This window comes from Lampris incognitus, chromosome 7 (assembly GCF_029633865.1).
Source record: "Lampris incognitus isolate fLamInc1 chromosome 7, fLamInc1.hap2, whole genome shotgun sequence".
In the NCBI taxonomy this organism is placed as follows: domain Eukaryota; kingdom Metazoa; phylum Chordata; class Actinopteri; order Lampriformes; family Lampridae; genus Lampris; species Lampris incognitus.
In genome coordinates this window covers 21,187,734-21,200,459 of record NC_079217.1, presented here as the reverse complement: position 1 = coordinate 21,200,459, position 12,726 = coordinate 21,187,734, and the positions used below count along the sequence as shown (strand labels likewise).

The 12,726-nt window shown below is 43.6% G+C and overlaps 1 protein-coding gene across 4 annotated transcripts in view; it reads left to right on the top strand.

Moving 5' to 3' along the window:
• The window catches only part of LOC130115359 (eukaryotic translation initiation factor 4 gamma 1-like), a 55,168-nt gene that overhangs the window by 15,947 nt on the left and 26,495 nt on the right, over nt 1-12,726 (top strand). For 3 of the 4 annotated variants that reach the window (XM_056282980.1, XM_056282979.1, XM_056282978.1), the window contains exon 7: nt 9,197-9,336. In XM_056282980.1, coding sequence (XP_056138955.1) covers nt 9,197-9,336 — 140 coding nt within the window. Of the gene's footprint in view, nt 1-7,603; nt 7,739-9,196; nt 9,337-12,726 lie in introns of those variants that run through there. The other variant, XM_056282981.1, reaches the window with a different exon arrangement.

Genomic DNA, 12,726 nt, shown 5'->3' with positions numbered 1-12,726 from the left:
CCATGGGAACATAACATTACACTGTAAACTTCCACTAATTGGGACAATCTATGGGTCGGAGTGTAGGTCAAAATGTACAATGCTAGGCTATATGCAGTTCGGAAGTGATGGTTAAAATGCTTAGTGCCTATACAGATCACACTGTAGACTACGTTAAGATTGAAAATTAGGCTACCATTCAAAACTGTAGAAAAATCACGGGAAGCACTAAAAACCGGGGAAATCGCGGACATGGCAAAAAAAATGGCGAGAATCACGTGACACCCGCGACTTCCGTGACAAACACCCAGCCTTAAACATGATGTGTATCATATTGTGAGGTTCTTGCCAATACTCAGCCCTAGTAAAAAGTGCTTGTGGTGCTTTTCCACAGCAAGACTGAATGATTCTGAGCATGGAAAGGAACCATTCCAATGGCATCTCCATTAATCAACGGTTTGGCGTGGAATGGTTCTAAATCTTGCTCATTTTTGGATTTTTGACAGTGTTCGATAACCATACTCAGTGAGGCTCGATTGTGCCAGTGCTTAATGACATTGCTCATTGATTGGTTTAGGTTCATGTCCCATCTAGTGATGTCACATCTGATATGGTCAAAGTTGTTCCCCTGAGAAAGACATGCCACTGTCTATCGTTTTGAACAGCAAAAAGATAGAGCGGTATGTCTTTCTCCAGGCACCCGTCTTTTTGATACGTTTTTGATATCCTAAAGCACCATTTTCACATCCTGCTCTGATTCTACAGCATGTACTGAAATCGCAATGAACGAGCGTTTGTCTTTTTCCATCAGAAAACGAAATCAAAATGTCTAAATCCGGGTTGCGGTCAGTAGAGGAGTCGCTGGCACCAATGTTGTGTGTGCATTGCGTAGCTGTTCACTGTTGCGTGGCAACATTTGTTGTAGTCATTTTAGTTTTTCTGTGGGATTTCCTAACTCTTGATTTCAGCTCCACTGCTAATGGCAACACAAACAGTAACCATACACACTGGCCTCATCACAATAGTGGGGGAAAAGAATCAGGAACATTTATTTGTCATTTCATTTCATGCACTTGTGTACATGAAATGAAACAAAATATCGTTTCCCCCAACCTACAGCAGTATAACACAAAGACAAAAACAAATATTCAAATTACAAGAATACATATATCCCAGAAAAAGAAAAAGTCACTGTCCCAAGAAAGCGAACACTAGGATGACTGTCGGAACTGCCGGTCTGCATGGCCTAGCAGTTAGCTTAGCCTGCCCCACTTCCGTGTCCTGTCAGACCGGCCTTGGTGTTTCCTCCTCGGACGCAGCTCCAGGCAGGGCCGTGGTCCCTAGGCCCACCATTACAAGTCCAACAAAATATGGTGATAGTCAGGCTCACTAACATTCAATTCAATTCAATTTATTGTCATTAAAAACGATGTGCAGGCACATGTTAAAAATGAAATGAGGGCTGTGGCTTCACCAAACCGTGCAAGACAGACACAGACAAACGCAGCAAACACAATATAAGATATACACACATGAAGACCAAAAGCTAAAAATAAGTTAAAAGAGAGCTGGAGTACAAAATATTTAAAAATGTCTACAGACATTTAGTGGGTAGCCAGGTTCAGGTGGGCAACAGCTTGTGGAAAGAAGCTGTTTTTGAGCCTGGTAGTGCGGGCTCTGAGGCTCCTGTAGCACCTCCCAGAGCGCAGGGGGGAGAACAGTCCATGGTTGGGGTGGGTGGGATCTCTGCTGATGCTCAGACCCCTTCGAAGGCAGCGTTTGTGATAAATGCCTTTTATGGCTGGGAGCTGGGAGCTGGGTACCGGTGATATGCTGGGCCGCCTTGACAATCCGCTGCAGAGCTTTCTGGTCTACTGAGGTGCAGTTGCCGTACCACACTGAGATGCAGATGGTCAGGATGCTCTCTATGGTGCAGTGGTAGAAGTTGGTGAGAATTTTGGGGGGTAGACGGGCACTCCTCAGCCTCCTCAGGAAATGCAGGCATTGTTGGGCCTTTTTCACAAGGGCCTGGAGTGATTTATTCTCAGACCTATGTGTAAACACGTTTAACCCTTAAAAAGGGAACACACCCAGCACTATGTGATGCTGCAACTGAACTGGCTCCTAATAGTTAAGTAAATAATTTGTCCAGAAAACTCAGTGATTTTATTTAAAATACTTTTCTTTTTTCTCAGTCTCACAATTCTAACCAATACCCTTTTCCTGCTGGCCAAAAAACCCCGCTAACATCCACCTTTTTACATTTACCAAAGGCGGACATTAGCGGGTTTTTTGGCCAGTGGGAAAAGGGTACAAGATACACAAGTAATGTGGCAGTCTTCCTTTCATAAGGGTCAGTGTAGTTGTGTTTGCCAGTGTGTTATCTTTCTGGTTTTCTATTTGTCATGCAGTTGGACTGTTAACCTGTAGAATGAGGTGCTACACAAATGTTCTCGTTTGTGCCTATTCGTGGCAGACATTTGAATAGCCTATGTGTTTTAGGGGTATGACAAGTCTGCACGTCACATCGGTTGTCCCATGTCAGGAAGACAGGATGAAAGCATGAAAGATCTCTCTCTCTCTCTGCATCATATGCTGGGAGGTTGGGTGAGTGAGGGTGGTGGTTGTGAGATTGCCATGGAATTTGAATTGTTTACTGTCTTTTTTTTTCTTCCACTGTATTCTTCATCTGTCCTTATGTGTATGATCAGGTAAGCTTTGTCAATACTTTTTACCGAGTGTTGGTCGAGTGATCAGTTGTTTTGTCGGTTGTTTTTCGGGAGGAATGGCGTCCTCCCAAGACGCCACCTCCATTCATCTGTCATGGAATCCGGATAGTCCCGGCCGGAGCCCGGTGGGGGGAGGTTGTGTTGGCTGTAGGAGAGTTGTACATGCACAAAGTTGGACATGGCAAGCTACTGTTTGCTTCCAGGATGAACAAGGCTGTGGTGGTGTTTTTGAAGGAGGAGCATCATGTCAGTTAGAGGATTGAGAATGGTGTAGTTATCAGGGATATCTACAGTACTGTTTACCCATTGTCGGTTCCCTCTACAAGAATTACAGTGTTGGGTGTCCCACCGTTTATCCCTCCCCCCTTTTTTTTTTCCTCTCCAATTGTACTTAGCCAATTACCCTACTTTCCAAATCGTCTTGGTCACTCCTCCACACCCACACACCCCCCTCTGCTGATCCGGGGAGGGCTGCAGACTACCACATGCCTCATCCGTTACATGTGGAGTTGCCAGCCACCTCTTTTCACCTGACAGTGAGGAGTTTCGCCAGGGGGACGTAGCGCGTGGGAGGATCACGCAGTTCCCCCTCCCCCCGAACAGGTGCCCCGACCGACCAGAGGAGGCGCTAGTGCAGCGACCAGGACACAAACCCACATCCGGCTTCCCACCCGCAGACACGACCAATTGTGTCTGTAGGGACGCCCGACCAAGCCAGAGGTAACACGGGGATTCGAACCAGTGATTCCTGTGTTGGTAGGCAACGGAATAGACCGCTACGCTACCTGGACCCCCACCACCACCGTTTACCTCTAATGAACTGTTGGAAAATGAGCTGTGGAGGTTTGGCAAATTCACCAGTGTTTTCAAAACTCAGTCTCATGTAAAGATCTGAAGCTGAAACATGTTCAGTCACTCAGGAGACAGGTGTTAACGTTTTTGGACTGTCTGACACAGAATTTGGAGGTTTCTTTTAGCGTTAAACATGGTAACGGCTTGTACATGGTGTATGCTAGTTCAGGGCAGTTGAAATGTTTTGAATGTGGTGATGTCGGCTATAAGCTGTTTGCATGTCCGTAGAGGCAGACAACGCAGATGCTAACATCCTGCCCCCTAATAATGTCTCTGAGACGGGGAGAGGAGAACAGAGTCAGTTGGAGGAACAGCTTGCCCCACCAGCTGTAGATGAGGAAATAGGCTCTCAGCCTATGGCCTTGGAGCCGGGGGCAGAGCTTGCAGAAACACTCACAGCTGAACAGGCGACTGCATCCAGCAGCTTGGCAGGGACTGAGGATGTGTTCAATGGTGAGGGACAGAGTGAAGGGCGGAGGTTGGCCTACGGAAGAGAATATTGAGAGTGTAGAGGAGATTCCAAGTAGCCAAGTAACAGGTGAGGCTGAGGATATGGATTGCTTTTCAGAGTCTGATAGTGTCTGTTGGTGAAACATCATACCACAGCACTGATCTGTATTCTCTGGAGGACTTTTTTTTGGGGTGAAACTTTTAGGAAGTCGATAAAAGTAAAAGATTATGTCAGTAATACAGAGAAGTTCATCAGGTCTGTTGGTTATCTGCAGAAGGTGGTTGATTTTGAGCTGCTTGATGAGAAAAAAAGTGTTTTCACTTTAAATACGTCACAGCCTTGAGAAAGTCAGCAAAGGGGAAAACTGTAAGAAGGGCCAAAACTTGTGAAATAAATTATGATCATGCATCATAGGGTGCTTTATTCTTTTTTTTTCTGGTTCACGCTGGTCTGTTTCTGTCTATCTTTTTTCCCTGCTTGACCCATCTCGTAACATTAATGGACAGATGTAATAAGAGGGCTTTAGTGGCTGAGGTTGTGAAGCAGAAAAGCATAAATGTGGTTTTTCTGGAGAAAACTCATAGTGAGATAAATTGGGAGTGATGGTGGGAGAGGTCATATACACTCAGCCATGGCACCAACTTCAGTGTGTGTGTGTGTGGGGGGGGGGGGTAGCAGTGTTGCTAACTAAAAGAACCAAAAATTTTATCATCTGTGAAGTTAGTTAAGGGGAGGTGTCTGATTGTAAAGGTAGAAACTGAAGGGTGCCTTTTATGTTTGGTCAATGCCTATCCCCCAATTTAGGGAGCTGACAGATTAGCCTTTCTCAGTGTTTTGAGGGATGAGCTGCAGAAGTATGGTAACGAGCATGCACCATTGATTTCACCATGGGCAGGACAAGTGAGGAACCATACATTCAGTCGTCTGATAGCTTGGGCAGAATAGTTACTCAGTTAGATTTGCTAGATGCATGGAGGTTGAAACACCCCACTGCTAGACAGTACATTATATTGGCATTATATTGGTTATATTGGCATTTCAACAAGTTGCTGCAGGACAGCGTTTTCTGTCAGAGATTTGGACAGTTTTGGGTCTGCTGGCAAAGTACAAAAACTAATTTTGATTTGCTGAGGCAATGGTGGGAAGTGGGCAAGGCACAGATTTGTTTCTTCTGTCAGCAGTATACATCTCACTCCACTGCTAGGATTACAGCAGCAGTTCAGAAGCTGGAGGACAGTATTAAGAAAATTAAGTGTGCTATATATTCATGTATGCTCAATAATCCAGTTAAGGAAATCACAAAATTGAATCAGTTCATCTGGACACAACATTTATTGGGCAAGTGTTATGAACAGTAATCCAGACTTTGCTGCTGATGGCCTGCTGCAAGAAGAAAAGACTGGAGCTCAGGATTTTCATGCAGGAGAGATTGAAAGAAGCCCTCATTAGGTCTCGTTAGCTCTTTCAAAGAAGGCTGAATCAGTTCATCTGGATACAGCGTTTATTGACAGACATGCTTCATCACTCAACTAAGTGACATCTTCAGGCTAAACTGACTGTAGGTATCCCCACCCCATATAAACAATACAGTTCTTAAATGGATTATTGAGCCTGCATCAAGACACTCCAAGCTCTTATTCAGTTTGGAGAAGACTAAGAAAGTTTAATCAGTTCATCCGGACACAATGTTTATTGACAGGTACGTTTCATCACTCATCTAAGTGACCTCTTCAGTCTAAACTGCCTGCAGGTATCCTTGCCCTTATAAACAATACAGGTGTACAACGACCAAAACCAACAATCAGTTTCATATGCAAATAGCAGTAACCATTAACTAGAGTTGCAATGTCAATGGCAATGTGTACTATTTACAGAGGATTTGGGAATATTTGCAATCACAGCATTGTAAGACGGCGACAGATGTACTCTTTCCCCACCCCCCTACCCCCAATCAGGGATGGTTGTTCCCTCTTCAAATAGATGGCCTCTTTGACTCCCTGTTCAAACCAGTGTTCCTCCCTATAAAGGATGTGCACATCCTCATCCTTGAAGGTGTGGCCACTGGCCTGTAGATGGGTGTAGACTGCCGAGTACTGGCCTGACGTGTTTGCTCTTCCGTATTGTGCCATCCTCTTGGCCAGCATCTGTACATCTTGTACATCTGTCGACATCTTATAATGCTGTGATTGCAAACATTCCCAAATCCTCTGTGAATAGTACACGTGGCCATTGAAACTCTAGTTAATGGTCACATCTGTTTGCATATGAAACTGGTTGTTGGTTTCGGTCATTATACAACTGTATTGTTTATAAGGGTGGGGATACCTGCCGTCAGTTTAGACGGAAGAGGTCACTTAAATGAGTGATGAAACGTTTCTCACAATAAACGTGTCCAGATGAACTGATTCAACTTTCTTTGATTTTCTTACCTGGATTATTGAGCACGCATAAAGACATTTTCCTGGATTATTGAGCATGCATAAAGAAGCTTAATAAAGGGCTTTGTAGAATCAAATCTCTCACTGTCTCTCTAGGCAAGTTTCTGTTAATGTGCTTCATGTGTAATCTGTAATTGCGAATTAAAAAATTAGTAATGGAAACACGTGAATTTCGGAAAAACAAACTCACACTTTGCAAAAAGTTTATACGCTCGCATGAGGTGGTTTTTCAGACGATTTGACAAAGCAATGTTTCGCAAAATTGAAATGGAAACACATTTTTCACATTCAAGTCAAGGTAGCCAGTTTATAAAGAGCGCGGGCTATGTGCTTCTCAGTGGAACTGGCTCCCTCAGGCATGATACAACAGGTGCCATGAGGGGTCCTATTGCGTTGCATAACTCATCAAATGTTAAGCGGGTCATTCTGAAGTTTTGGATCCCCACGACCTCTTTAAAATCATTGCAGACAACGACCCCACCATAAATCCCTGATACATGGCTGCTGCCAGGTATAAGGGGTTTGACTTTCTGTCATTACGTGCGTCACATATTCTCGTCGCTTTCGATTAAACACTACCATGGCTATTGCGGTGTAAACAATCGAAATCACTGTACCTACACTTATCAGGTCTTGGAGATTCGTCACCGTATCGCGAGAGGAGGAAACCCAGCTTTAATTGCATAACATCACTCAGTGGAAACACAGACCATTCGCAATTGTTTTGAGGACTTTTAAAAAAAAATTGCGTCTATTTTGCGCAACACTGCAATGGAACCCCCTCCCCCCTTTGTTTGTCTGTCTGTGTGTGTGTGTGTGTGTGTGTGTGTGTGTGTGTGTCTCAAGAGGAGAGAGACCAGGATATTTTTAAATGCCTGTCCCAACAAAGCTGAGTGATTTAACTCCCCCGCCCAGTAGACTGTGACCTGGCTGCCAGCACAGATCACATCACTACCCGGGGGAGAGGAGAGTGGGAGTCTTCAGACACGTATAAGCCTCTCTGGCCAGCACAACCTGTTGGTTTTAGCTTGACTGCTACTCTTCTTGGAAAGGGGAAAGTGAGAGGGAAGGCTGGGGAGGGTTTGAGGGAGGAGCAAAAGGGAGACACACTGGAAGGAGGAAGGGTGAGCTAGGAAATGTCTTTGAGGGGCACCTGTGGGAAGGAGGAGAGGGAGAAGTGACAGAGGGGGTTTGAAGAGAGCCCCCTCTCAATTTCTGTCTACACGTATTTGTGTAGGAGCTATTCGACATGGGGAATCGTGTGTCTCGAGAGCAAGAGGACGCCCAGGGTACGTTTCATTTAGACAGTTGGCTCTGTGAGTCTTATCTCAATCCTTTTATTTACAGGAGCAGGACTGCCTCCAAGAAAAGTCTCATTCTGTCTTGGCATTTTCGCTTGGAGCATGCTCTCTTCCTCTCCCTGTCCCTCTCTCACTCCCTCTCTCACAGTCGGTATTGGTTTTTGACTATATTTAGGCTGTGCTGCTCTTGGTCAACAATGCAGACTCAGTAATTTGAGTTATACCGAAGCGCAAGCAGGGGGAGAGAGAGAGAGAGAAAGACGGCACAAGTTCTAGCTACCAACTAGCAAGAAGAGAGGCCACATCTGTCTGAGGAGGTTTTTCCCCTTAAATTCACCAAAGAGAGAGGGCATGTGAGTCTAAAATGGAGGCTTAAGCTGACTCAGTCTATAGCTGAGGCCTGTTGAAGGCCAGGTAATACACTTTAGAGTTGGACTTTTTGTTGACAATATTGATTTGGGTGTATTAACAGGTCTTTGAACTTGTGTCTTTTTTGTGGTCATTGTGCCCGTGGCTTTGGTTCATGCTCTCTCAGTGAATTTTTGACATTGAAATGTATGAGTTATTAAGGAAAGAGCCTCATGCACGGAAGTGCTGAAGGTAGGGTCGTTGTGACATGGTCTTGAGGCTTGCCTATGGTTCTTTGTCAGGTGCTGTCTCCTCCGTACGAAAGCAGCTACTCAGTAGCAGCCACCTACTAATCAAACACCTGGTTTGGTTGTAAATTAAACCTGTCTGACCTGAAGAATTACCCAACACACTATCTGTCCTGACAATAACTAGTGACGTGCGCCACATGGTGAATAATATCTAGGCCAAAGATTTTAGCATCATGCTATAATGAAATTGTCTCACTCGTCTGAATGTTCTCAGCTTTCAGTCAGTTGAAATTAACAAAGTTTTATGTTTCTTTGGACAACATTTTTACCTGTTTTATGTAGAGAATGTTTTTTTTTTTAGTTATTTCCCATTTTTGTTTGGACCTCCTGTAGTTGTTTATGTGTCAGCATACAGACATTTTAATCAACTTACTGTATTTTTAAAGTCTCTTGTCTGTAGACTTGGCATTAAGTGTGCCAGATCAACAAAGTTGGAAAACTACAATAGATAAATGTTACACATCATCTTGCAGCAATGTGTCTGCAACTGTAGATGCAACTGGTTTTATTAAAGCAAGGGGACATTTTAGTCCTTTCCCAAGCACAGTCAATGTCATATAATTTTGAGCAACTATGAAACTGTAGTAGCTTAAGGACAAGTTAAGCATTTGATTTGCCTTTTCTGGATAAACCTACCCTTTTAAACAAAGTGATCTGGGCCTTCATACCATTGTGAAACACTGGCTGTATGCTCAGTGTCAGTAGTATATGTCCTATATGTGCATCAAACTGATGTGTTTTGACTACAAGTTTAAACTAGTATGTGTGTTTACATTCTTGTCCACAGCAGGAGCATACTACCCTGCTCAGCCCCAGTTCACAACCTCGGTGCAGCCTGCACCGGTTATCATGAACCCTGCTCCCCAGCAGCAGCAACCACCACCTCAACCACCTCAACACATCCACACCAAACGGGAACGTAAACAGGTAAAGTCACAAATTTTCCTTAATTTTTAATTATATTTTCAATATAATTTTTATATTAAAGTGGCCATATCATGCTCATTCCATCTGTATATTTTTATTCTGGCACTCCGATAGAGTAGCTTTGGATTATTCACAGTTAAAAAAAAATCCTTATTTATCTTATACTGACCCTTTTGGAGCCGTTCATTTCATCCTCTGTCTGAAACAGGCTGTTTGGGCTATTTTCTCTTTAAGGTCCCCCTCCCTAAAAGCCCACTTTATTCTGATTGGTCAACTTCCGGAAGCCTGCCAAGGGGGCAGCACCCAGTGCTTGTGAGCACCACCTCATCCTCTTGCTGGTGTTGTGTCAAACTCTGTTTCTCCATCGAGATCGGTTTCCCCCTAGCCAGAGTTCGATACAACACCACAATGCTTGATTAACCTAACCCTAAGCTTAACCTAACGCTTACCTTAACCTAATTGTAACCAATAGTGAACCTGTTTCCCTGCGAACACTTTTGTCTGGCTAGGGGAAACAGTCTTGACAGGAAAACATAGTTTGATACAACACTGGTGTAGGGGGTTGCTTAAGTAAACTACAAACCCATTAAGAAACGTAATTTCTTGTTCTTGATTGGAAATGGCAACTTCTCAAATCCATCCATACATGTTCAAGCCTGAATACGAGCCAGAGAGTGGACACCACAAGCATCCACAGCAACAAAGAATACACCAGGACCAAAGAAGGTTGAATCAGTTCATCAGGATACGTTTATTGACAGATATGTTTCATCACTCATTTAAGTGACCTCTTCAGTCTCAACTGACTGCAGGTATCCCCACCCTTATAACAATACAGTTGCATAACGACTGAAACCAACAACCAGTTTCATATGCAAATATTGGTGTGACCATTAACTAGAGTTTCAGTGGCCATGTGTACTGTTTAGAGAGGATTTGGGAATGTTTGCAATCACAGCATTGGCAACAGATGTACTGTTAGCCCCCCCCCCCCTTTCAGGGATGGTTGTTCCCTCTTAACATAGATGGCTTCTTTGATTCCCAGTTCAAACCAGCGTTCCTCCCCTATCAAGGGTGTGCACATCCTCATCCTTGAAGGCGTGGCCACTGGCCTGTAGTTGGCTGTAGACTGTGGAGTCCTGGCCTGATGCGCTAGCTCTCCTGTTTTATGCCATTCTCTTAGCCAGCGTCTTTTTAGTTTCCCCAATGTATAAATCATTGCAATCCTCCTGGCACTTAACAGCATACACTATATTGCTCTGTTTGTGCCAGGGGACCCGATCCTTGGGGTGGACCAACTTATGGCACAGCGTGTTTTGGGGTTTGAAAGCAACTGAGATGCAGTGTTTGGAAAATACGCATCTCAGCTTTTTCAACACTCCCACTACATACGGAATCACCACCGGTTGATGCTTACGTAGCTGTTGTCCTTCTCCTCTTTTCGATTGGCTGGTGCACACTTTGGACATTGTATCCTCTTCACATAGCCCGGTGAAGAGGGAACGACCACCCCTGAACCGAGGGGGCAGCCTAAGAGTAAATCGGTTGCCGTCTTACAATGCTGTGATTGCAACTGTTCCCCAATCCTCTGTGAATAGTACACATTGCCATTGTTACTCTAGTAATGGTCACAGCAATTCGCATATGAAACGGATCATTGGTTTGTGTTGTTATGCAACTGTATTGTTTATAAGGGTGGGGATACCTACAGTCAGTTGAGACTGAAGAAGTCACTTAAATTAGTGATGAAACGTTTCTCTCAATAAATGTGATTCACATTAACTAAATCAACTTACTGTGATTTATAATGAAGTTTCAAAATGCAGCTACAGTTATGGTATAAGTCTGGATATGGTATTTTTCAAGATGTATGATTAATGTAAGATTATTTTACCCTGTTGAAACTCAGTGAAATCTCTTGAGACATTTAATATTTAAATACCAGTGAAGATGTTTGTATAAAACCTTGACTCTGGACAGTTAGGCTCAGATCATTGATAGAATTATAGCAGTGAACCTGACCTTAACATGAATGGTGTCTTAGGGACAATGGCAGAGAAAACTGAACGGTCGAAAGTCTGGTTATACTTCACTAGAGTAGATGCTGGCAATGCTCGTTGCCACAAGTACAAGTCTTTTGCATGCTAGGGCAGAAACGCAACTAATCTTTTGAAACATCGAGTGAAAGTGCCTCAAATGTGGGCAGAGAAATGCAGTTTTTTGACTGCCTAGCTCATAGTTCATTTCTCGTTGCCCCATCCACCTCAGGTATGTTATGTATGCTAGCAGCCTAGAGCCCACGCAGAGTTAACTAAATTATACAAACATGGGTTAATGATTAAAAGTAAAACTTTGTCCAAACATGAGAAAATAAAGCAATGTTAATTCTGTTCTTAATTTGTTTATTTTTTTCTCTTAAAAAAATAACAAAAATAATCAATAAGATTACTGGATCAATAAGCAGTATCTGTAAGAGTAGTAGTACCATTAAAATCTTAATGATATCCATCCCTGCTTTCAACCAACTGAGTATAGTACTAAAACAGAATCAAGGTTAAAAAAAAAATGTAGTTGCTCCTTCGCTTTGCATTGTCAAAATTTGGTTGCCCAGGATCTAAAATTGGTTGTCCCAGGCAGATTTCTGCAGACCTGCCCTGTGTAGTTTCTTTTGGGTCATTGTCATATCATTTTTGTCTTGTTCCCATTTCCCTCTGTAAAGGAGGATGAGGCCATCTGATCCAGTCTTGGTTTCTTCTTGGGGGAGGTCAGTCGCTGTGGTCCATCTTGTTGAAGGGCTTAATTTCGAGTACCATATCAAAGGGAGGGACGATCTTGTATTAGACTGTTTGATTTCATCTTTGTGTTAAGCTGTTGTTTGTGACACCCATGTGCTTGGCTTGGGCTCAGAGCTTTTGCTACAAGACGTACATGATGTCTCGTCAAATACATGTTGCCTTTCGCTAGACACTGGCTACGGGAGTGGCTGTGGGAGAACACAGCTGGCTCAGGCGGGCTTTGGCCCATTCCTTTGGGTGCCTGCAACTTTGACCTCAAGGTCCCTTGCACAGGGATGGGCTGTTGCTGCTCTGTTGCACACTGGCAGTCTACACACATACACACACTGAATGGTCCAACAGGAGGATGAGGATGTCATACTGGAAGTTGCAGGAAAAACTGCAGCACATGCATGTGACTGTGAATGCTTCAGGTGGGTGAGTGAATAGTAGAGATGGACATGTGTAATCATGCACCAAAGTAGCCTAGCAATATGTGGTGTGAGTCAATGACAGAGTAAATGTATACATTTAGATTTTAGGATGAGTAATTCAGTGATTAACTAGTGGGGTTCCCATCAATGCAGAAATGTGATGTTTCGAATAGGAAAAGGCT